The sequence below is a fragment of the Lissotriton vulgaris genome, chromosome 2_1 (genome assembly GCF_964263255.1).
Source record: "Lissotriton vulgaris chromosome 2_1, aLisVul1.2, whole genome shotgun sequence".
Classification (NCBI taxonomy): domain Eukaryota; kingdom Metazoa; phylum Chordata; class Amphibia; order Caudata; family Salamandridae; genus Lissotriton; species Lissotriton vulgaris.
In genome coordinates this window covers 1973838184-1973861457 of record NC_141687.1, presented here as the reverse complement: position 1 = coordinate 1973861457, position 23274 = coordinate 1973838184, and the positions used below count along the sequence as shown (strand labels likewise).

The window sequence follows — 23274 nt, the reverse complement described above, 5'->3', positions numbered from 1 at the left end:
TCGGAAACTCAGGCAAACATCCCTCACACTAATTATAGTAGCTCCAACATTGGCCCGTCAACCATGGTACACCACCCTGTCAATAGTTTCACCCGTTCAATAGTTCCACATCAAAATCTGCACCTGACCTCCAGTCTCCTCACACAGAACCATGGTGAAATCAGACATTCAAATCCCAAAGAACTGAATCTAGCGATGTGGCTCCTGAAGTAATAGAGGATGGTTATTTAACCTTACCACCAGACTGTATGAATATTGTAAAGGAAGCAAGAAGGCCTATCACCAGAGCGTGTTATGTAGCTAAGTGGACAAGATTGGTTGTATTCTGCAATAACATCATCATCAATCCTTTAGATGCTTCTATACAAAACATTATCTGTTACACTTAAAGCAAACTGGACTAGCATATATATTTATGTGTTTGTACCTTGCAGCAGTAGCTGCATATTTACAGAATAGACAACATCTGTCACTATTAAGGGTCCCCGTAATCAAAGCTTTCATGGAAGGACTAAAAAGAGTAATACCACCAAGGATTCCTCCTGCCCCTGTACGGAATCTCAACATTATTCTCACAAGGCTCATGGTGCAACCTTTTGAACCATTGCACAAGTGCCCTTTGCAATTTCTCTCATGGAAGTTTCTTTCCTCATTGCCATCACATCAGTGAGAAGAGTTGGTGAGCTACAGGCATTAACCTTAGAAGAACCCTTTTTTCAGCTACACAAAGACAGGATAGTTCTCCGCACCCCTAAATTCCTCCCCAAAGTAGTTATGCTTTTCACATAAACCAATCGGTTGAGTTACCAGTTTTCTTTCCTCAACCTGATTCTGTGGCAGAGCGCGCTCTTCATAAGCTTGACGTTAAAAGGGTTTTACTGTACTACATAGCTGGGACAAAGGACTTTCGCAAAAGAAACAATTGTTTGTTGTATTTACTTCACCTCACAATGGCAATCCTAAATCTGGTATTGCCAGATGGATTGTTAAATGCATTCAAAGTTGCTATGCTAAAGCTAAAAGAACTTTAAACATACCCTCTAGAGTGCATTCCACTCGCAAAATAGGGGCTTCAGTGGCCTTTTTAGTTAACATTCCTCCAGCTGACATATGTAAGGCAGCTTCAAAGTCTACACCACACTATTACCAAACACTATTGTGTAGATGTGTTAGCACACAGCACGTCAACAGGCTAATGTAGGCCTAGCGGTACTTAAAACACTGTTCCAAACAACTGCAACATCTACAGGTTAGCCACCGCTTTGAGAGTATACTGCTTTGTAGTCTATGCAAAGCATGTGTATCTACGCACACATGCCTCGAACAGATAATGTTACTTACCCAGTAAGCATCTGTTCTTGGCATGTAGAGCTGTAGATTCACGTGCGCCCACCCGCCTCCCCGGGTACTTGTAGCTGTTGTAGTTATTCATTGTACATTTATTGGCTTGGACATCTCTATACTACACTTACTTACTCCATTTTCACCCTCTTGTGGAAAAAAAATCTAACAATGGAGTTGATGACCATGCGCACTATCACCGAAAGGAGGAGTCACCTTACCTCGTGACTAGGAAAGACTACTTCGAAGAAAAAAAACTTGCAAACATCCGGACCCATCACTAGATGGCAGGAGTATGAAAGCAAGTGAATCTACAGCTCTACATGCCAAGAACAGGTGTTTACTGGGTAAGTAGCATTATCCTAATATTCCACTGGCTACAGCCAGTGGATTATAGCATTGTTACACTATAATACAGGCCACCCTCTGCCAGAATTAATCAACATCTGATTCCATGAGATAGCTTTTGTCAAATTCATCCCAAGAGGCGGTGATAGTAATCTAGCTCTGAGAAAGATGAAAACAACGTAGATCATTAAGTTACCAGCAGTGAACAAAGGAAGAGGGGCCAGATGTACGACCATGCAATTTCCAATGTACAACAGTGTCTGAGACACTGTTTGCGATTCCCAATGGTGTTGCAAATTGCATGCCTCATTAGTATTCATGAGGCTGTCGCAACTTGCGACCCCATTTGGAATGGCGGGCAGTCCCAGGGATGGTGGCCTGCTGGGGTCAGCAGACCTCCATGTCTGTGACTGCTTTTAAATAAAACAGTTTTTTTTCAATGCAGCCAGTTTTCCTTAAAGGGAAACGGGATGCATTTAAACAAAAAAAAAATTTGAATTTTCATTTTCATTTTTTAAAACGTGTATGTGCATGCATTCCTTAAGGGTTCCCCTGGGGACCCCTACCCGTTTGCGAGTGCTTTACCACCCTTCTGAGGAGGCTGGTTAACAGCAAGTGTTTTGCTACCGCAATTGCGGTCGCAAAACATTCTTATATAGCTGTTGGGGTCGCTATTAGGAAGGGAACACCCCTTCCTCATAGCGAGTCGCTAAACACTATTTTGCGAATCGCAAATTATTTGTGAGTCACAAAGTAGTGTTAGTATATTGCACACAGCATTTTTGTATTGCCAAACCACTCTAAAACCCATTTGCGCATGCAAAAATCCGTCCTACATCTGGCCCTAATGTGGCTTAATGTGTGTATGTCTTAAATGGATTTCTGACATTCAGGTAGGGTATGTGCAAATGAGTCTACATAAAGAGTTTTCTCGTTGAAGTGTTTTTTAATTTCAAACAACGTACAAACTTCTAAAAATCAATATGAATTCTGGCCTAGAAGTCAGACTAAAGCCAAGTCCCTTACGTAAAACATCTGTCTGATGTTTTGACAATGTATGATCTGACGAGTTGACAATTCATATATTATTGGTGGATACCTGTTCAACATTGTCGATAGGTGGGATACTGGGGACTGAATTAAATTATTTTAATTGTGGAATGCCGATCTAGTTGTCACTCCTTATTTTGAATTTTTTTGTTACTGTTCTTGCCTCTTCTTGTTTTCTTCTGCTTGGATTCTGTTTGTTGTATTTCTGTCTGGTCCCTTTCCTGACCTTTCCAGCTCCACTAAAAAAGAGGTGTTCATACTGGTAGAACGTCTCGCAATAGTGTGAGTATTCTCATTCTTGTCACTCGTAATGCTAGAGATATCAGACTCACAAGCTGATGTGGATGCAACCATCTCCTTCGTTTTGTCATCGATTGTGTTTGGACGTGTTTTTATATAATTGAATTTACGTGCATAGGTAAATGCTCTGCCATTACGATAATCATTCTCATCTCTTTTTAGTTTGTGCAGCTTTTTGCTTTTGATCTAAAGATGATGTTTATTAAAGACATATTTGAGAATCTTATTATTTTTGTCAGTAGCCTCCGGTAAATTTAACCCTTTCATTTCCTTCTCCAGTTTGGTAATCTCCTGTATGAGTGTTTCTCCCTTGCAGCATGTTTAATCAAAATGTTCATTATGCTGTACGTAGAGGCCAATATGAGATATTCCCATTCACTTAATAGGTCTGCATCCAGGTCTTCAAAAGAGGGAAATGAATAACCCGGAGACCTCGGTGAACATGTTTTATATCTATATATTTTCTAATAATTGTGGAGTCCCACCATCTAGATAGCTCTTGTTGTTTAAGGCATTCTAGTTTAATAAGCTATAAAGAGTTTGTGTAACAATTTATCCCTGTCATAGTCAAAGGAGGCCATAGCAGTCAAATCAAATGTTTGCTGTTAATAATGTAAATGTCCTACAGAGTAGAGGAGTGCTGATTTTCACAAATACAAATTCTGGGGAAAGATAGGTAGCAGTGGTATGTCAAGCGCACTTCCTATGTACATACAGTGTTGTAGGAATAGTATTAGAAGCATACAAAAATGTATTGGTGCTTGCTTGGTATCGTGTACCCTACTACCCATTAGGTACGAAAAACAACAAACCCAGAAGGTCCACTGTACAAATTGAAATTATACATGGATACCGAAGCACTCCTAAGAGAAAATCAAAGTCCACAAAGAAGGGTATGTAGAAGGTCCAGTTCCAGGGATTTATTAACATGTAGCGAATTCAATGATCCTTGTAAATATGTCATGAAAGCAACAGCTGGCTTGTTTCGTCACGAGCAGTGACTTTTTCAAGGTTGTTAGTGTACAAAATTACAATAAAACAGGAATAATTAACATATTGTACAAGTTTTATAACATTTTTGAAAAAGCATGAGAGAAACCAAACACCAAAAGGTGAAGTAGTATATCATGTTTTCCAAGAAAAGTATTGGAAAAGTGAGGGAAATACATCATGACTTACCAGAGTAGCACAAAAGAATAGCCTCAATAAACCTTGTGAAGATAGCACAGCGTGAACGAAACAGCAACCAACAATAACCGAGTAGTGCAAGACAATAGTCCGGAGAAATCTTGTAATACGAATATAGCGTGAATGAGATAGCGACCCACAAATGCTATAGTCCAAATAGAATGTATAAAGTGGGCTGGTGAGTAACCAGAGAAGTAAAGACCAAAAGTCAGTGTCACGAACATTGCACTTCCAAGAAGTACGCACACCAGAAATATGTAAGGATATCAAAAATAAAACATTAGCCTGAAAATAAAGGTACCAAGACGCGATGTGGTATATAAGGTGGGTGAGATTCTCAGATCATCGGTTACAAGTGACAGAACTAAGTTAAAAATAAGAGTGATCAACACAGCATTTATATGGTCCAAGTAGAGTCCAAATATAAAGTATATCACAAATAAAACACTAACCTAAAAATAATGATAGTCATCCAAGTAGATAAGTAAAAAAATACTCAAAGTGATGTATATGATGAGTCCTAGGTCGGTTAAACCAAAATGTGACGGAACTAGGTTAGAAACGAGAACAATCAATTTACCGTCTATATAGTCCAGGTCAAGGCCAGATATGAAGTGTAGAGGACAGGACTTACTAAAATATTTCGGGGTGTGAAGAAACTTGATATGCAAATTATAGCAATCCTCAATGTCAAGACCGTTCTTTAACTTTGGTATATTAGGAGACAACTTGCTTGGTAATTGTCAGTGTGTAGTTGGGAGACCATAAGTAGTGCCCAACTGCAGCAGTGCACATATAAATAATAGCATCAGACCAAGTAATATATAAACTATTAGTAGAAATGTGTGGACGTAACAAAAACAGGTCCTAGACCTACCCGTGTCGCGCAAACAGTCCTGCGGTGTCGAGCAGCGCCCGATACGTTTAAGGGCCTGTAGCTGAGGAGTCCGTAGTAAGCGCCATTACCTACATACCGACATTAGTGTTCATATAAATAAGTGCATCAACAAAATGCCAGTAAAGCAGCTAATGAGACAATGCAGTCATAACGAAAAACAGGCCTGTGGTATAGTATGCTGACCCGATGCACAGAAGCGAGACGCCGACTCGTCCTCGTGTTTTAATGTGTGTGGAGGAGATCAACAATGCACTAGGAATACAGCCGTGTTTCATTTTTACCATAAAGTTCGGCCATACCAGGGGTATATTTTCACAATCATTCTACACATAACAAGCCTACACTCTCAATGTTCAGATAATATAATCTATGAATAGCATGGAAGTGTATAGCAAAACGAGCTACTGTTATCATAAGTATGCCCAAAAACATTTTTATCAAAATTGCCAAAAAGTGTTTGTCAGACTGGGGGAAGTACATCTTCCACCGCTCGGCCAGTGCTGTTGCGTTGAGTGGTGCTGTGCCATTGAGTGGTGCTGTGGCATTGAGTGGTGCTGTGGCGTTCAGTGGTGCTAAGTGATGCTGTGGCGTTGAGTGATGCTGTGGCGTTGAGTGATGCTGTGGCGTTGAGGGATGCTGTGGCGTTGAGGGATGCTGTGGCGTTGAGGGATGCTGTGGCGTTGAGGGATGCTGTGGCGTTGAGGGATGCTGTGGCGTTGAGGCATGCTGTGGCGTTGAGGGATGCTGTGGCGTTGAGGCATGCTGTGGCGTTGAGGGATGCTGTGGCGTTGAGGGATGCTGTGGCGTTGAGGGATACTGTGGTGTTGAGTGGTGCTGTGGCGTTGAGTGGTGCAATGCAGTAGGTCTCGCAGTTATGCTGGTTTGATATATTTCATTGTAAATGACAATGCCTTTTATTTATATTTTTGTTTGTAAAACAAATAAAAGGCATTGTCATTTACAATGGCAATAGCTTAAACTGTGTAAATGTGAGACCTATTGCATTGCAAATGCTTGTTTGAAGAAGGTTTTGCCTTGTGTGGCCGTATTGTAGGAGTGCTAACAGCTGTGGGGACTATGGGCAGTCACAGGAAGCACGAGGGGAGGGAAGGGTGGTTTAAATTAGCAGATGCAGCAGTGCGGCGAGGTGCTCTTGGATGCCGCTCAAACACAATTCTTTTTAAAGCTGGCTCCACTAAACAAGCAATGCGTGCAACGAAATAAATAATTTAAAGCGGGCACCATGCTAAATATAAAACATGCACAACTAAATAAACCATTAAAAGCAGGCAGAAGTGAAAGGGGAGAAGAACCAGGCAGGGAAGGGGGCGGTTTGAATTTACAGATGCAGCAGTGCGGAGAGAAGATCTTGGGTGGCGCCTGAACACATAAAAAAACAAGATATATGCATGTGGAAAACAGATCTGGAGGTATTCTATTGGAGAAAATATCCAGTGGTTTAATTGCGCAGGAGCGGATTGTGGACACCTATAGACTAATTAGATCGTCTTCCCATTTTTTGTGACGCTGCAACATAAATGTAAAGAATAATGTTTTGTATGTCTTCGAATGCTTAAAAATGTGTTGAAAGTAGTCACTGCCTGCTCCCCCTCAAAGCATGCCACAAATGTTATTTTACTGGAAAATGTCAACTTTCCTGAATTGCAATAGTCATGTGAAAATATAAAAAAAAGGAATGATTTGCGAAATTCTACTTAACCCCTTCCATGCTGATGACGAACCCCAGCCGTCATGCACTACGGTGCTCGTGTGCTAATGACGGCTGGGGTTCGTCATGGCCCGCCCCTGTTCCTTTGTTTACCGCACAGCGGCGGAAACGGGCCAGCAGGGAAGGGGATAAAAGGCGATGCGTGTAATAAGAAACAAATCCGACATTCAAAATACAGCTGAAATGGTAGCTTTACACTAAAAAGTGTGCCTTCATGCAAAACTGTGGGAGAGCGAGAGCAAGAGAGAGGGAGAGAGAGAGAAAGAGCGAGAGAACGAGAGAAAGAGAGCGGGAGAGTCAGAGAGAGGAGAGAGAGAGAGAGAGAGAGAGAGAGCGAAAGCGAAAGAGAGAGAGAGAGCCCGGGAGTGCTAAAGAATAATGTTTTGCATGTCTTAGAATGCTTAAAAATGTGCTGAAAGTAGTCATTGCCTGCTCCCCCTCAAAGCATTCCGCAAATGTTATTTTGCTTGAAAATGACAACTTTCCTGAATTGCACTACTCATGTGACAATATAAAAAAAGGAATGATTTGCGAAATTCTACTTAAAAGGTGATGCTTGTAATTAGAAACTAATCCGACGTTCAAAATACAGCTGAAATGGTAGCTTTACACTAAAAAGTGTGCCTTCATGCGAAACTGGGGGAGAGAGAGAGCAAGAGAGGGGAAGAGGGAGAGCGAGCGAGAGAAAGAGAGCGGGAGAGTCAGAGAGAAAGCGAGAGGAGAGAGAGAGAGCGAAAGAGAGAGAGAGAGCCCGGGAGTGCTAAAGAATAATGTTTTGCATTTCTTAGAATGCTAAAAATGTTGAAAGTAGTCATTGCCTGCTCCCCCTCAAAGCATTCCGCAAACGTTATTTTGCTTGAAAATTTCAACTTTCTTGAATTGCACTAGTCATGTGACAATATAAAAAAAGGAATGATTTGCGAAATTCTTCTTAAAAGGCGATGCGTATAATTAGAAACAAATCCGAAGTTCAAGATACAGCTGAAATGGCTGCTTTACACTAAAAAATGTGCCTTCATGCGAAGCTGGGGGAGAACTGAAAAATAAACACAAAGCTAAACAATTAAAAACCCGTATTGTTAGAGAGTTAGGCAGGCGGACATAAAGATAGCTGTAAGGACATAAGCAGTAAAAGATAGCAAGAAAGATAGCAAGAGAGGCAGGCACACGTACGGATTGTTAGGAAAGACAATAGAGGAGCAGACAAGTAGATAAAACATGTAGTTAACAACAAAGTCTGAATCAAAGATTATCAGAAAGCTCATTAAAGTGGCAAACATGAAGACACAAACATAGTAAGCCATACTTATATTGACAACTAGCCAGAGAGATAAACTTGTACGTCTTAGGCAAACAGGCAGGGGCCCAGGTTAACAACAAGACACCACTAACTGAAAGAAACCAGTCTTCCTGGCTCGATGCTGTTTGGGAGATGGGAGGGGAAGTAAGAGAGGGGGGGGGTGATAAGGATGAAAGCGCATTGCTTTGAAGTCTCATGGCGGGGGCGGGGGAGCAGCTTGGGAGGCATTCCTTGTAAGTCTGGTGCTGCGAGTCTGATGGGTTTGACGTGGTCGCGAGTCTCACACGAGTGCATCACATGAACTGCAGGGAATCCGCTTGGTCAAGAGTTTGTTTCCCCTACTATATGTTCGACCTATTGCGGGATATAATAGCTCGACCTAAAAAGCAGCCGACCCAGACCTAATTACCGCTCACAAGGAACCTTTTAAAATGAACCCCCTTGGCAAACCTGGAACCACGACCACCCACCGTGTGGGGAGCGAACACTAGTCCATCCAGTACTCAAGGACCAAAGACGGCCCAATGCCAGCCCTGTCGGAATAACCTGAGCCTCGAGGAATAGCGCAGCAACGGTTTACCCACTGGATGCCTCAACATCGCCCCTACTGAGAAGGCATTCTTTCCCTCCTACAGAGAGAGGGGCATGCTCTGGTCAGAACGCAAATGCCAAATCCCTTTGTAAACCCTGATGGTCCCTTCCGATGACACGATGCAGCCATGTAGGAAAGAGAGCCCCCATATTTTTCCCCACCCAGGCAAGCCAGTCTCTGAAAGTTTATTTGTGCCAAAACCTTCAGAACACACAGATTCTCTCGGATGATACGATGCTGCCATCTAGGGATGATAGCCCCCTAAACTCTTCCCACGGAGGTGGACTACTGAAGCTCCCTCGTGCAGCCCCCTATATGGAACACCTGCACCCGGAGGCAATATGCACTCATATGCAGAAATTAAGGAAATGCAGGTAGCTCCCATAAACATTTTTTTAAATGTGGACACCCATGTACACCATAGGTTATTATTGGCAAGATAGATACCATGCAATACATTGCCCCACACACTCAAATGACATGTGATACATTGCCCCACACACTCATTTGTCCCACACGCTCAAATGACATGTGATACATTGTCTGACACACTCATTTGCCCCACACACTCAAATGACATGTGATACATTGGCTGACACACTCATTTGCCCCACACACTCAAATGACATGTGATACATTGTCCCACACACTCAAATCACATTGCCCCCCACACACACACTGTTTTCCCTTCTGACTTAAAAAAAAGTAATTCTCAAAGACAAGTGCAGAGCGATTCTTCAGTGAGCTTCTAAGACATTTGAAGTTTCCTTTCATTATTAATAAACCAGTGAAAGAGGGTATGTTTTGCACTTGTTTTGTCTCTGAAGAAAATAGAGGCACAATCCGCTCCCTACCGATACCAACCCTCAGTGCCATTAGTATGACCTCATGTACACACAAAGTACTAACACACTGCCCAGTAATTCATGAAGACGAGGTGAAAATAAAAGGGTAACACTGAAGACGGTTTACTTGGTGACCAAATATGTGCCTGGCCCGCCATGCTTGCCAGACAGTACAGAAAATACACAACCTCCACGCCTGGCATTTGACACATATGATGGGCCTGGAACACAGGCACCCCTCCTAAAGCAACTCACATGCCCATGTCCGGTAAGGGGGCCGCGTGACAGACAAAGGCCTTTGCAACCCTTCCAGTGCTCGTTCGAAAAAAGAAATAACACTGCACACCAGACCTGAAGAGGCATGCATATTTCACAATACCACAAAGTACAGAAACATACAGCTTATGGTCACAAAACATCCCTGCGGTTTTACACCCGATATACTAACAAGGGCCACAGAACAAACATAGTGTTTGTCCGACAGCAAGGCACCGAGGCTCAAGGGAAGATCCCCCAGAAAGATTTGGGTGCAAACCTCAGCTCCTCTCGGTGCATCGCTGTGTCTGAGTAGTGATGGAGCCCAGTGAAGTAGCCCGTTCAACCATTATTTCTACTTTTTTGCTGCACCTCAGAACAGCTTAAGTAGTCCGTGTCTTCCTTCCCTTAAAAGATGTTAATATTGTCCTTCTTCTTTGATCAGTCTGATATTGTAAATGGACTGATAAGCTGTGCAGATTGTTTCAGCGCTCCTTGCAGTAGTCTTCTTTGAGTCTTCTTCTTAAATGTACTTACAGTCCAGCGATCATGTGTTTAGGTCCAGTGTACATGTAGTTACGGTACAGTGACAGATTACTTTATGTGAACTCCAAGTACATGCTACATTTAATGAGCACTGATGACTCATGCTCATTCCATCACCAACTGTCCTTGGTGGAACACTAGGCTACAACATTTTTCCCCATCATGCATTTCTCTGATCAGTGACATCACTGCACAAGCACAGAACACATGGGACAGCAAAACAATGGACATATTGTGGTTTCTAATGCAGTAGTCCACTTAAGAATCGGTATATCCTGGTGCTGCTAAACGCTATTGAAATCAGCGCTGTGGGTTAATGGTTTGACATTGAGCGTTATGCAGCCCGACTCAACAATACACAAATTACTGGTGTGTACCCAACTCATGCCACATAGCCCATGTTACGGCTGTGCACTTTAGGTGTTGTGCAGTTTAGGAAACAGTGCACCTGTTACATCTTTATTTACGGTGCTGGCTGCTTCCAGGTCCTCATTGAATCGAAAGTTCCAGTCAGATGCACTATCTGTCATGAAATTCACTTCTTCCGTCGTGGACATAATTTGACTGTTTTAGTTTTAGTATGGAACAAGTTCAAGGAATTCATATGGGGAATTTGTCATTAGAGAGAAGAATACCAGTACCGCTGAGAATTGTCTCAAAGCCCTTTAGATTACAGATATTATAATACATCACTAACAGACATTATCAGATGTTAGGATTCAGAAATATCTGGTGAGGCAACTACAAAATAAATCAAATTAATTTATTATAGCCTTATAGCCTGCCGTAGCGGGCTAGACCGGCTATTAAAGGCCCGCTACAAGGCAGTGGGACTTTAAAAGCAGGTATAGCCCTGCTACGTTGGGCTATAAGGCTATTAGAACATTCTGCCAGTAGAGGGCAGAAAGTTCTAAGAAATAAAACAAAACCTTCAGGGAGCGCGTCCCAATGTTCTAATATAGCCTTATAGCCCGCCGTAGCTGGCTATACCGGCTATTAAAGGGCTGCTGCAGCATTTAAAGGCCCGAGCCGAAGGCAAGGGACTTTAACAAGGTAGCTGGACTTTATGTATTAAATCTTTTATTGAGCACAGGCAAACAATATGCACCTCGATGTGGTATGCGGGCCGGCCCCTCTTCGGGGAAGCCAAAAGCGGAGATCCCACTGATACCCATGACATGGCCAGCTGGCCACACTGTTCGTTAACACAGCAAGCCGCCTACAACCCAACCGGGCCGGCCGCGTCTTAAGAGGTGCTACAAAGGTGCAAGCTATGTAGTACTAGTGCAACATGAAAGAACCATAAAACCGTTAACAACCCCCCTACCCTTCCCACCCTTACCCTCCCCTCTCCTTGTCCATGTCCGGGAATAATTGGTTGGTTACTGTCTTCCATTAATGGTCTGGTGGTGCTGCGCTCGCCTGGCCTGTGCGCTTGTGTGAGCGTGTCTTGGGTTCTGGGAGAGGTGTTTCCGCAAGGCGCAGCAGGCGCAGGTAGCGTGGGCAGCTCACCTCACGAAATTCCCCCGTAAGTAGGGTGAGGAATGGTCGCCAGAGCTCCGCAAATTCCGTCCCCCTCCCTGCCGCTGCCAGTGACAGTTTCTCCATTCCCAGGATCGCCCAGAGCCGGTGGAGCCACCCCAGCTGTTGCGGAGCCTGGGCCGCTCTCCAGTGGGCCACAATGTTCTGGACCGCAGCCCCCAGAGCCAGTGCGATCAGCCACCCCCTCCAGGACTTCAGAGGATACATGAGGGCGTTCGGGAGGCCTAGTATAATGTATGCTGGGAAGCGCGGCAGCTGTGTATCTAGATGTGCATCTATGAGGTCCAGGATAGGGTCCCAGTAGGGGCGAAGCGCCTTGCAGCTCCATAGCAAGTGTTCCAGTGTTCCTAGCTCCCCGCACCCCCTCCAGCACCTATCGCTAACTCGGGCATCCCATTGGTGTAATCTCTCAGGGGTGTGGTACCAGTACGTGGCTACTTTAGTTAGTGTCTCGGTGAGCCCGGGGTGGTGTGCTGAATGTCTGGCTCTGTGGTACACCCCCTCCCATTCTTTCCTTGTGAGCTGCCGCCCCAGGTCCCTCTCCCACCTGACCTGTCCCGCGTTGTATGTGTGTGCCTGAGTGAGGAGCAACTGCTGATAGAGGTCCGAAATCAATTTTTTATCCGAAGTGCGTGTCAGCAGCCACCTTTCATAAGGCGTGAGGTGTCGTTGGGCACCAGGCTGGATCGAGGGGTGGAGCACCCAGTGCCGCACCTGCAGGTACTGTAGGCGTTCCGATTCGGCCACACCGTAGTCCGCCTTGACCTGGTGGAACGGGAGGATCCCATTGAGGTCGAACATATGGCCCGCCGCCCTACAGGGCGTCGACCGCCAGGTCGTAAACGCTCCGACATCCAAGCCTGGTGTGAAGTCAGGATTTTCGAAAATGGGGGTCATAGGCGAGGGAAAGGTGGTCAGTCCCCTGGACACGGCCACTCTATCCCACACTCTCAGGGCGGTGCTTGTGATTTCAGAGGCGTACAGATTAGGGGGCCGATGTTGGCGAGGCAGGAAAGGCACGCCCTGAAGAGTGCGCCCTGCCACCGCCTGGTCCTGGAAGAGCCAGTGTTTGCCGGACTCCAGTTGAAACCACTCCACGAAGGTGCGTAGTTGCGCCGCCTGGAAGTACAGGGTGAGGTCGGGTACACCGACCCCCCCGTTCATTGGGGGCAACGTGGCGAGGGTATGCTTAAACCGCGGTCGGCGGCCGTTCCAAATGAATCGCGACAGTTCCGATTGGGTCTGTTGAAGCCAGCCGGCCGGGGGATTCAAGGTGAGCGTCTGGAACAGATATAAGATCTGCGGTAGCAGTGTCATTTTGACTGCGGCAATTCTGCCTAGCCACAAAAGTGTAAGCGGCTTCCATCGCCGGAGCTGCTCCCGGAGTTTGACTGTGAGCGCCTCATAGTTGATTCGCACAGTACCCCGCACTGTAGGAGCCAGACGGACGCCCAGGTACGGGACGGCTGCATCTGACCACAGTATTTTGAATTCGGACTTAATCTCGGCCACTACGTCCGGGCGCAGGGAGATGTTCAGGGCTTCAGACTTAGCTTCATTGATCTTAAAACCCGAGGCCAGGGCAAAGGTATGAAGCTCCACAAAGAGAGCACGCAGGGATTGCATCGGGTCGGTGAGTGACAGCAAAATGTCATCAGCGTACAGGCTGATTTTGTGCGTGTCAGCACCAAATTTAATGCCGGAGATGAGCGTATGTTGTCGCACCCTCTGAGCCATCGGTTCCATGTACAGTGCGAATAGGAGCGGCGATAGTGGGCAGCCCTGGCGCGTGCCTCTGCCAATATCGAATCTCGGGGAAGTATGGCCGTTCACCCTCACGGTGGCGTTGGGCCGGCGGTAGCAATTGAAGATGCGGTGGCGGAGTTTCTCCCCAAACCCGAAGTGGCGAAGAACCTGGTCGAGGTAGGGCCAATGCACCCTATCGAATGCTTTCTCCGCATCGATGGTGAGGAGCATGCAGCCCGGTTTAGTGCGCGACCCGGCCTCAATGAGGTGTTGTCGCTGGTCTGCCGTTGGGGGATAAAGCCTGCCTGGTCTGGGTCTATCAACTGCTGCATGTATGGTGCAATGCGGCCTGCCAGTATTCCGGTGTAGAGTTTCAAGTCTACATTCAGCAGCGAGATGGGCCTGTACGAGCCACAAGCTGTCGGGTCGCGGCCCGGTTTGGGAATTACAGAGATTGACGCCTCTAGCAGGTCTGGGTGTATGGCACCAGGCGTGTCGAAGGTGTTAAACAGGTCGCGCAAGAGGGGGGCAAGCTGCTGACAAAAGGTCTTATAGAAGGCTGCAGTAAAGCCGTCGGGGCCCGGGGATTTCCCCACTTTGAGGCGGGCAATTGCAGAGATGACTTCCTCCAGGCCTATGGGCCGTTCCAGAAAGTCCGTTTGGGCTTGGGTAAGGGTGGGGAGCTCCGCGCCCTGCAAATAAGTCGGCCCGGCAGCAGGGTCCAAGTGGTCCGCATCATATAGCGCCGCATAAAAGTTGCCGAAGGCCGCTGCGATTGCCGCGTCCTCCGTGATCTGGCCGCCACTAGCAGATAGGAGGGAGCGCACCTGCTGTCGTTGGGTTTGCGCCCGCAGTCTGCTCGCCAGAAGCTTCCCGCAGCGGTCGCCTCCGGTGTAATAGGCGTGCTTTAGGCGCATAGCGGCGTATTCCGCTACGTCCTAGTCTAGCGCGGCCAACATTTTCCGCTCGGCGCATAATTGGCGCCATGCCCTTGCCGCTCCTGTGCGCTGGTGCATTTGTTCCAGTTCCGCCACCCGTTGGGTAAGCTCGGCACGCTTTAGAGCCCTTTCTCTGTTGTTGACGGTGGCAATGGAGATAAGTTCACCGCGTAGGACCGCCTTGAGGGCCGCCCATTGAGTGGCTTTGGTGGTGTCGTCATTGGCGTTGTGTTCCAAAAAGTGGTCAATCGCGGTCGTGAGCTGCGTTTGGGTATCGGGCAGCTGCAAAAGGCCATCACGCAGCCGCCAGTATCGTTGCGGAGCTGGGGTGGTCCCCACTCGAAATGTCGCTACCACCGGGGAGTGATCCGATAGCGCGGCTGGCATTATCTCCACCTCTTTGACCTGCAGCGCCAGTTGAGAGAAGCATAAAAAATAGTCCAGCCTCGCATAAGTCTTGCGCGCCGCCGAATAATATGTGTAGGCCGTCGTCTGGGGATGGGTATGTCGCCATAAGTCTATGAGGCCCAAGTCCGCTATGTGTGCGTGTCCTGCAGCTGTGAGTGCCCCTACTTGCCCGAATCTCTGGCCTGATCGGTCTGCTGTGTTATGAAATACAATGTTGAGGTCTCCACCCAGTAGTAAGTGCGTGTGTGTGGTGGATGTTGAGGCCTCCAACGCTGTGTGTAAAAACCTTTCCTGCCCCTCATTCGGGGCATAGACCGAGCCCACGAGTAGAGTATGGCCTGCAATCTGGAAGCTGTAAAGTAGAAGCCGCCCTTTAATTTCAGCCTCCTTCTGGAGGACCCTCCCCTCGAATGACTTAGCTACTAGAATCGCTACCCCAGCTGCTTTCTTCAGGGATGAGGAGAAGAACTGCCATGGAAAGGCGCGCGATTTGAGTCTGTGCTGGTCGCTACGGACAAGGTGTGTTTCTTGGAGGAGGCAGATGTCCGCCTTGGAACGCTCGAGGAAGGACAGTATTGCTTTGCGCTTGTTCGGACTGTTGAGCCCCCTCACATTAAGCGAGAGCACTGTCATGTGTCGTGTCATGTCCGAGTTAGTAGGGGAGATGCTAGGTCCCACCTGGAGGTGGCGGGCGCGAGCTGATGGACCATGGAAGACACTGTGCCGGAAGTCCTACCGACTCCGTTAGTGGTAGTAGAATCCCTTGGACAAGGAGAGCCCCCCCAACCCTCCCCTTCTTCCCCCAACTCCCCCCCGACCCCAACTGGTGCAACTCCCCCCTCCCCCCCAACCCCCGTTGACGCGATGTTCGAACCTTGAGAAGGGTGCAAGCACCGATGCAATTCCCCCCCCACCCCCACCCTCTGCCCATGTCAACTCAACCAGAAAGAAGTCTGAACCATCATAGTCCCAGATCCAGGTGAATGTCCGCTGGACCTGTGGTAAAGGAAACACTTGGAGTGTAGGCGATGGCGACGGTGACGGCGGACAGTGCACGTCTCCGTCCAGGTCGGCCATCGAAGGGATGGCGAAGAACTAGTGCGGGCTAGCGAGGCTTCGCCCCCGCCGCCGGAGTGAGCAGTCCCGGCTGAGCCGTAACCCCGTAGGTCTGTGAGTCCCTGGCCAGGGGTCAGTCGTTTTCTTGATTCACAAGGCCTTGTGCGACGGTCTCCACTGCTGCACGTTGGCCTTCTGCTATCTCTTTGGTGGCGGGACGCCGCGGTCTATGCCGCCGCCCCTGCTGCCGCCATCGTCCCGGCGCTTCCTCGCTGGGGGTGCCCCCCGCCACCGGGTTCTCAGCCTCAGTCGGTTCCTCAATGTTCAGGAGGTTGCACGCCTCCCTGAGGGAGCGGATCTGGTGAAGATTATTGCCCATCTTGAACACAAGTCTAAAGGGGTGTCCCCAGCTGTAGGAGATGTGGCGTTTCCGCAGCTCTGCTGTGACAGGTCGGAAGATGCGCCTCTTCTCCAGGGTCAGCGCTGCAAGATCTTGATAAAGAGCAGGGGAGTGTGCGCCATAGGACACCGGCGCCATCTGGCGCGCCTTGTTGAGGATCTCCTCTTTGGTCCGAAATTCCTGTACGCATACGAGGATGTCCGCTGGGTAGGCCGTTGCCGCTCTAGGTGGGCCCGTCCTGTGCACTCTGTCCAGGCCCAAGGGAGAGTCTGTCGGCCGGCCTAGGATATGATTGAACAGGCCCTGAGTAAATTGAAAGAGGTCTTCGGTGTCTGGGGAGTGCTTCACCCCCCGGATCCTGATGTTATGCCGCCTGGAGCGGTTCTCCAAATCCTCGGCGTGCGTCTGGAGGTCCACTTGCTGGTCGTGTATGCGCACCAGTTCCTGTCTCAGCGCCTCAATTTCTATATCCCGTGCATCGCTCTTCGTCTCTAGCTCCGCTACTCTCTCACCAATGGCGTCGGCGTCCCGGCGCACCTCCTTTATGTCGTCCTGGAGTTCTTTCTTCAGCTCCTGGATGTCTCCGCGCAGCCCCATGAAGAGCGACTCCAGGAAGGAGCGCGTGACTGGGCCCTCCGGGTCTGTCTGTCCCTGGGCTGGCGAGGCCTGGCTCTTCTTCTCGGAGCCCGCGCGGTGGCTGGTCGTTGCGACATCCGCCTTCTTCCCCACGGCGCCGGGGGTGAAGAGCTCAACGAAGGAGCGGTCTTTCCTTGTCCTAGCGTTGGACATGGCCCCTACGGTGTCCCCTGCCCAGCAAGAGGCCGCTACTAGCACCGTTGGCCCAGGCCGCTGATGCCGCTGTGTGTCTTGGCGTCCGGCACGTGGGTAGCGTAGAGGTGGCGCGCCCTGAGTGTTGGTTATGTGTCCAGCCGGGTGCCGGCATCGCAATGCGGCTCTCGCAGTGAGGGCCCAGGTGTGAGGGCTCCGCTAGGGGTTCTCCACGCAGGTGGGAGCTACGCCGGGGGGTGTGGTCCTCCTCTCGCCGTGGTGCTCAGGAGTGTCCTCAGGCCGGTATCCGGGCTAGTGCTGGATTCGCCGCCCAGGCCTACAGCGTGAGTGAGAGGGCAGGGCTGGGCTATTTGTCAAGCTCCCCTCGTGCAGGCAGGCGCTGTGTGCGGCTGGATGGCTCCACTCTCGTTGTGCCCCCCAGACGCAGCCCCCGGGCGGATCCCGTGCAGGCGCGAGGGCCGTCCCGCAGGGCAGCAGTGCGAGAAAGTGGGCAGGAAGGTGGCTGGTCCCAAGTGCAACGCACGGTGCAAGCGGCCGCAGGGCGCGGGCCAGGTCGATGTCGCGCTCCACCGCGGCCTCAGTGCATGGACGCCTAAGATGGCGGGTTGTTGCTGGGGACCGCGCCTCTCGCGCTGACTCTTTCCCGGCCAGGCGGGTCGGGACGCGGGCGTTTTGCGAGGGGGGGGGCCGGTGTCACTGTCTCGCCCCCCCCCCCCCGGTACCTCTTCTCCACCGTGCTGTGAGTCGGGTCCAGGGGCTCGCGCGGGTCCTCCAGTCGGCTCCGCCAGGTCTGGTGACGGGAGCCGGCGGCAGCCCGGGCAGTGTCCGCTCCGTTCACCGATGGGGGCGGCCGGTCCGCAGAAGCTTCCACGTGGGACCGTGAGAAGCCTTGCACGTCTCCGCGCGGGCCGGACCCGCCGCCTCTGCTGATGCCCGCCTCGGGCGATCTCAGGCGGCTCTGTGGCTCCTCCCTTCTCGGCCTCACTCTCGTTCGCGCTCCTGACTCGTGGAGTGCGCTAGGCCCCAACCGCCGCTGTCTCCGCGGCCGAATACCGCAAGGGTCAGGCTGCCTCCGGTCTCAGAACCGGGCCAGAAGGTCGCCGATGCTGTGGCGCTGGTGCCAGGGGCCCCCCGGGGCTGCTCACGGCCGGGCAAGTGCTAAGTTGGTGCTAAATTCAGTGACCGGCGGCGGGAGCTCAGCAAGGCAGGTCCGCTCACACCGCCATCCTGGCCACGCCCCGGTAGCTGGACTTTAATAGCTGGTATAGCCCTGCTACGAAGGGCTATAAGGCTATTAGAACATTCTGCCACTAGAGGGCAGATTGTTCTAACAAATAAAACAAAGCCTTCAGGGAGCACGAGGGGATTGAATTCCCCTCAAGCTCCTTCAAGCCTGAACAAAGAAGCATTGGAATGTTGGAGCTCCAGGCTTATACCAGCCATTATAAGCCCAGAGCACTCCATTGTTTTCAATAGAGCTATCAATATTCCAATGTTCTAATATTTTGTATAGTAGGAAAGTGCACCCGAGATACCAGACTGTGTAGGACCTTAGTGTGGCGTATGAAAAACACAAAGCTTCATACCAGGCACATTCATTTGGGAAAATGTGTGATTAGTCAAGGGAAATCATACCAATTCTGTGGCCTGTTTGGGCCGAAAAAAATACTATTATTGTTATATCTTGTTATATCTTAGAAGATTGCTTAAACACTTGCTTTACATCTAAGAAAATGACTGATCTACGTCATTTCCATATTCATGTTGTGATCTTCTTGAATAATGTACTATTGCTTAGGATTACACTGCAGAGAGACACTCATCATGGTCGCCCACTGTCTCATCTGTTGTTTGCATGAGCTCTGGAGGCTATAGTCCCTAAAGATAGGGTGCCTTGCCTGTCACACAGTGCACAAGTCCCTTTTCTTTTTCACAGGGTTCAATTTGGCCCCCTAAAAGAGGGGTATTTCTGTTGACCCTGGCTGGAGTGTTTTGAACCAGGAATTTAGAGCCAATGTAAATCCTTCTTTTGACTATTGGTATTCTCCGGGATCATAATAATTCTCTTGTGCTCATCATATCTCTTCATTTTACAACTACTTATGTCAAAGGTACTTTCTTCAGTCCTTTCATAGTGGATTGATTGCACTAACAGTATCAATGTACAATTACAAAATATTCACATTTAATAATCAGTATCCATTGTTAAATAAATATTCCCATTGATTCCATTGTAAGAATAGCAACATAAAAGAAAAAGCTTTCTTCTTGCTATCCGTCTGTCTTCTGAGCACCTTGCACCTGCCTCTATTAAAGGAAGTCACACATTTCAGAGTAGTAGCCTACTCCATGGAACCAGATATAATCAGATTAATTTCTCCTTGTATTCTACCCCACAGGTGGCTGTGTAATGAAGAGATAAAGGCCAGCACGCGGCGCTGGGCAGTGGAGGGACTAGCATACCTCACCTTCGATGCAGATGTAAAGGAGGAATTTGTCGAGGATAAAGCAGCTATGAAAGCCATGTTCGAGTTAGCAAAGGTAAAATGGGAAGCACTACATTTTGAAGTTCTAAATAGATGAGTGACTAAACTTTTCTCTTGCTAGAGGTCTCTGTCTATCACCTGCTTATGTTGTCACAAATCCCTATGTAAAGGACTTCACGAACCATTGCATTAGGAAACCACCTTTCTTAAACTCGCTCTAGCATTTGGATGGGGATTTTTGCAGAGATTAATTCCACTGCGTGCTCGGGTGAATTTTACGTACTGGAATTTAAATTCAATCAGTTGCTCAAGATCATACAGAGGGTGCCAGGCAAGGCAGAAACGTAATGTATGTTGAAGCTTCAAAGTAAATGGCGCATCCTATCTCAGGTCCATTTTTTATGGGATTTCAAAAGAATATATGACAGAAGAATGCTACTTTCACGTATGTTTTGACTTTTTGACAGCGTGAAGTTGATATGAGGGGAACACTTGGTGCACAGAGAATCCCCCCTGTCCACCAGATGGCTCATTTTTAGGTCGAAGCTAGTAGCGCCATGCACTGCTCTGAAAGGCTCTCTCTTATTTGTTGCGGACTAGGGATTAATGGTCAACATAAAAGTAGGACTGCCTTCGCAAAACTCCATCAAGCTATTGCCGAAGCCACGTTGGAATGGTGTTAGTCTATTCCCTAGACTAATTTCCAAGAAAAAAGGAGCAATTGTCAAGCGTAATAAAGTCAGAGTGTTAAATGGTTTAGCAAATTATCTAGATTTATAGTATTCTAATAAAAATCACAGTTTTTCCAAAAATAACATAGCAACATTTTATATATAATTAATAAGCTTTCAGCTATGAAAGGTAAATTGATTTTATCTACTAATTTTTATATTATGGCAATAAAAGTCGTAGTACTTATATTTTTGCACATCCACCTTCTATCCAAGATGTCCGGCGGCGTTGTTTGTGTTCCAGTGTAGGAAGTGACTGCTATAGAGCTTCTGTTCCAATGGCGCTCGTGGGACACCTCAGATGCACCTTGCCCTAGAGGGAGAGGCAGACAGCAGTTCACAGTGCGTGACTTTTGCCCCCTGTCACCTTGCCGACCCCTCTTCTTCCTGTAAGATGGCGGTTGTGACTTGGGACTGTTGCTCCTGGCTTCTGCGGCTGGGCAGTGGGGCAGGGAGAGGTGGCCTCAGGTGGCCCAGGGTCACTGCAGTGCGGAAGGCATAGGGTTCGGAGGTTGCTAGGCGGATTAGAGAATGGCAGAAATATGCACAGCAGTGGAAACATCTAACAATACATTCGCCAAACAAAATAGTGTTTTTGATCAGCAGATTGCTCAATAACATATTATAATTCCAAGGTATTTGTGTCTAGAACCTTAGAAGCCTGTTGAGGTTGGATCGAAAGTATACTGCCTACTACTGCTCGAAGAGCCAGGTCTTGAGGTGTTTCCTGAAGGAGAGATGGTCCTGGGTAGTTCGTAGGTGTGCGGGGAGGGAGTTCCATGATTTGCCCGCCAGGTAGAGAACTATCTTCCTCCGGTGGTGGTTCTGCGAATCCGTGGGACGGTGGCGAGGGCGAGGCTGGCGGAGCGGAGCTGGCGGGTGGGTGTGTAGAACGAGAGGCGGCTGTTGAGGTATTCGGGGCCCATGCTGTGGAGTGCTTTGTGTACATGGGTGAGGAGCCTGAATGTGATCCTCTTGTTGACGGGGAGCCAGTGCAGGTTTCTCAGGTGGGCGGATATGTGGCAGTGGCGAGGGATGTCAAGGATGAGTCGTGCGGAGACATTCTATATGCGTTGTAGTCGTTTGTGAAGTTTGGGGGTGGTTCCTGCGTATAGGGTGTTTCCGTAGTCCAGTCGGCTTGTGACGAGGGCCTGGGTGACGTTCTGTTTTCGGTGGGGATCCACCGAAGATCTTACGGAGCATGCGTAGGGTGTTGAAGCATGATGACGAGATGGCGTTGACTTGCTTGGTCATCGTGAGGAAGGGGTCCAGGATGAATCCCAGGTTGTGTGCGTGATCCGAGGGTGTCGGTGCGGTGCCCAGCGCCGTGGGCCATCAGGAGTCGTCCCTGGCGGAAGGGGATTGTCTGAGGATGAGGACCTCTGTCTTGTCTGAGTTCAGCTTCAGGCGGCTGAGCTTCATCCATTCTGCGATGTCTTTCATTCCTTCCTGTAGGTTAGTTTTGCCGGAGTCTGGGTCTTTGGTGAGGAAGAGTATCAGCTGGGTGTCGTCTGCGTAGGAGATGATGTTGTGTTTGTGTGCGATGGTGGCGAGGGGGCTCATGTAGATATTGAAGAGGGTTGGGTTGAGCGAGGATCCTTGGGGTACGCCGCAGATGATCTCGGTGGCTTCTGAGCGGAAGGGAGGGAGGTGGACTCTCTGGGTTCTGTCGGAGAGGAACGAGGTGATCCAGTCCAGGGCCTTTCCTTGGATCCCAATGGTGAAGAGGCAGGTTATTAGGGTGCGATGGCATACGGTATTGAAGGCTGCCGAGAGGTCCAGGAGGATGAGGGCGGTTGTTTCTCCATTGTCCATCAGGGTCCTGATGTCGTCGGTGACGGTGATGAGGGCGGTTTCGATGCTGTGGTTGGCTCAAATCCGGACTGGGATGGGTCGAGCGAGTTGTTTGCCTCGAGGAACGCAGTCAGCTGTTTATTGACGGTCTTCTCGATGACTTTGGCCGGGAAGGGAAGAAGGGAGATGGGGCGGAAGTTCTTCAGGTCATTGGGGTCCGCTGTGGGTTTCTTCAGAAGGGTGTTGATTTCTGCGTGCTTCCAGCTCTCGGGGAAGGTGGCTGATGCAAACGAGCGGTTTATGATGTTCCGGAGATGGGGTGTGATGATGGTGTCGGCTTTGTTTAAGATGTGATAGGGGCAATGGTCCGAGGGGGAGCCGGAGTGGATGGAGTTCATGATGTTGGTGGTGTCTTCAGAGCTGATGGGGGTCCAGGCGCTGAGCGTGGTGGTGGGGGTCGCTGGTTCGGTGACTGGAGGCGGGTTCTGGGGTCCGAAGCTGTCATGTATATCTGCGATCTTTCGGTGGAAGAACGTGGCGAGGGAGTTGCAGAGTTCTTGTGACGGTGTGATGTCGTTGTTGCTGGCGGTGGGGTTGGAGAGCTCTTTGATGATGTTGAAGAGTTCCTTGCTGTTGTGGGTGTTGTTGTCTAGTCGCTCTTTGAATGATGTCCTTTTGGTGGAGCGGATCAGCTGGTGGTGTTCACGGATGGCGATCTTAAGGGCTGTCATGTTTTCTGTAGTTCGTTCGTGGCGCCAGGTTTTTTCGAGGGTTCGGCAGGATTTCTTTGATTCTTTGAAGGCGTCGGTGAACCATGGAGTTTTCCTGTTGCTGGTCATGCCTAGGGGGTTCTTGAGTGGTGCGAGGTTGTCGGCACAGTTGGTGATCCACTGTGTGAGGTTGTGGGCTGCGTTGTTGGTGTCAGCGATGTTGGCTGGTGGGTTCTGGCTCAGTGATGAGAGGAGCTGGTCTGTGGTGATTTTGCTCCAGCA

The 23274-nt window shown here is 49.0% G+C and overlaps 1 protein-coding gene across 1 annotated transcript in view; it reads left to right on the top strand.

Annotated features, from left to right (window-relative positions):
- UNC45A (unc-45 myosin chaperone A) overlaps positions 1–23274 on the top strand; it is a 277165-nt gene that overhangs the window by 108899 nt on the left and 144992 nt on the right. The window contains exon 12 of the mRNA XM_086958180.1: positions 19671–19812. Coding sequence (XP_086814306.1) covers positions 19671–19812 — 142 coding nt within the window. The remainder of the gene's footprint in view (positions 1–19670; positions 19813–23274) is intronic.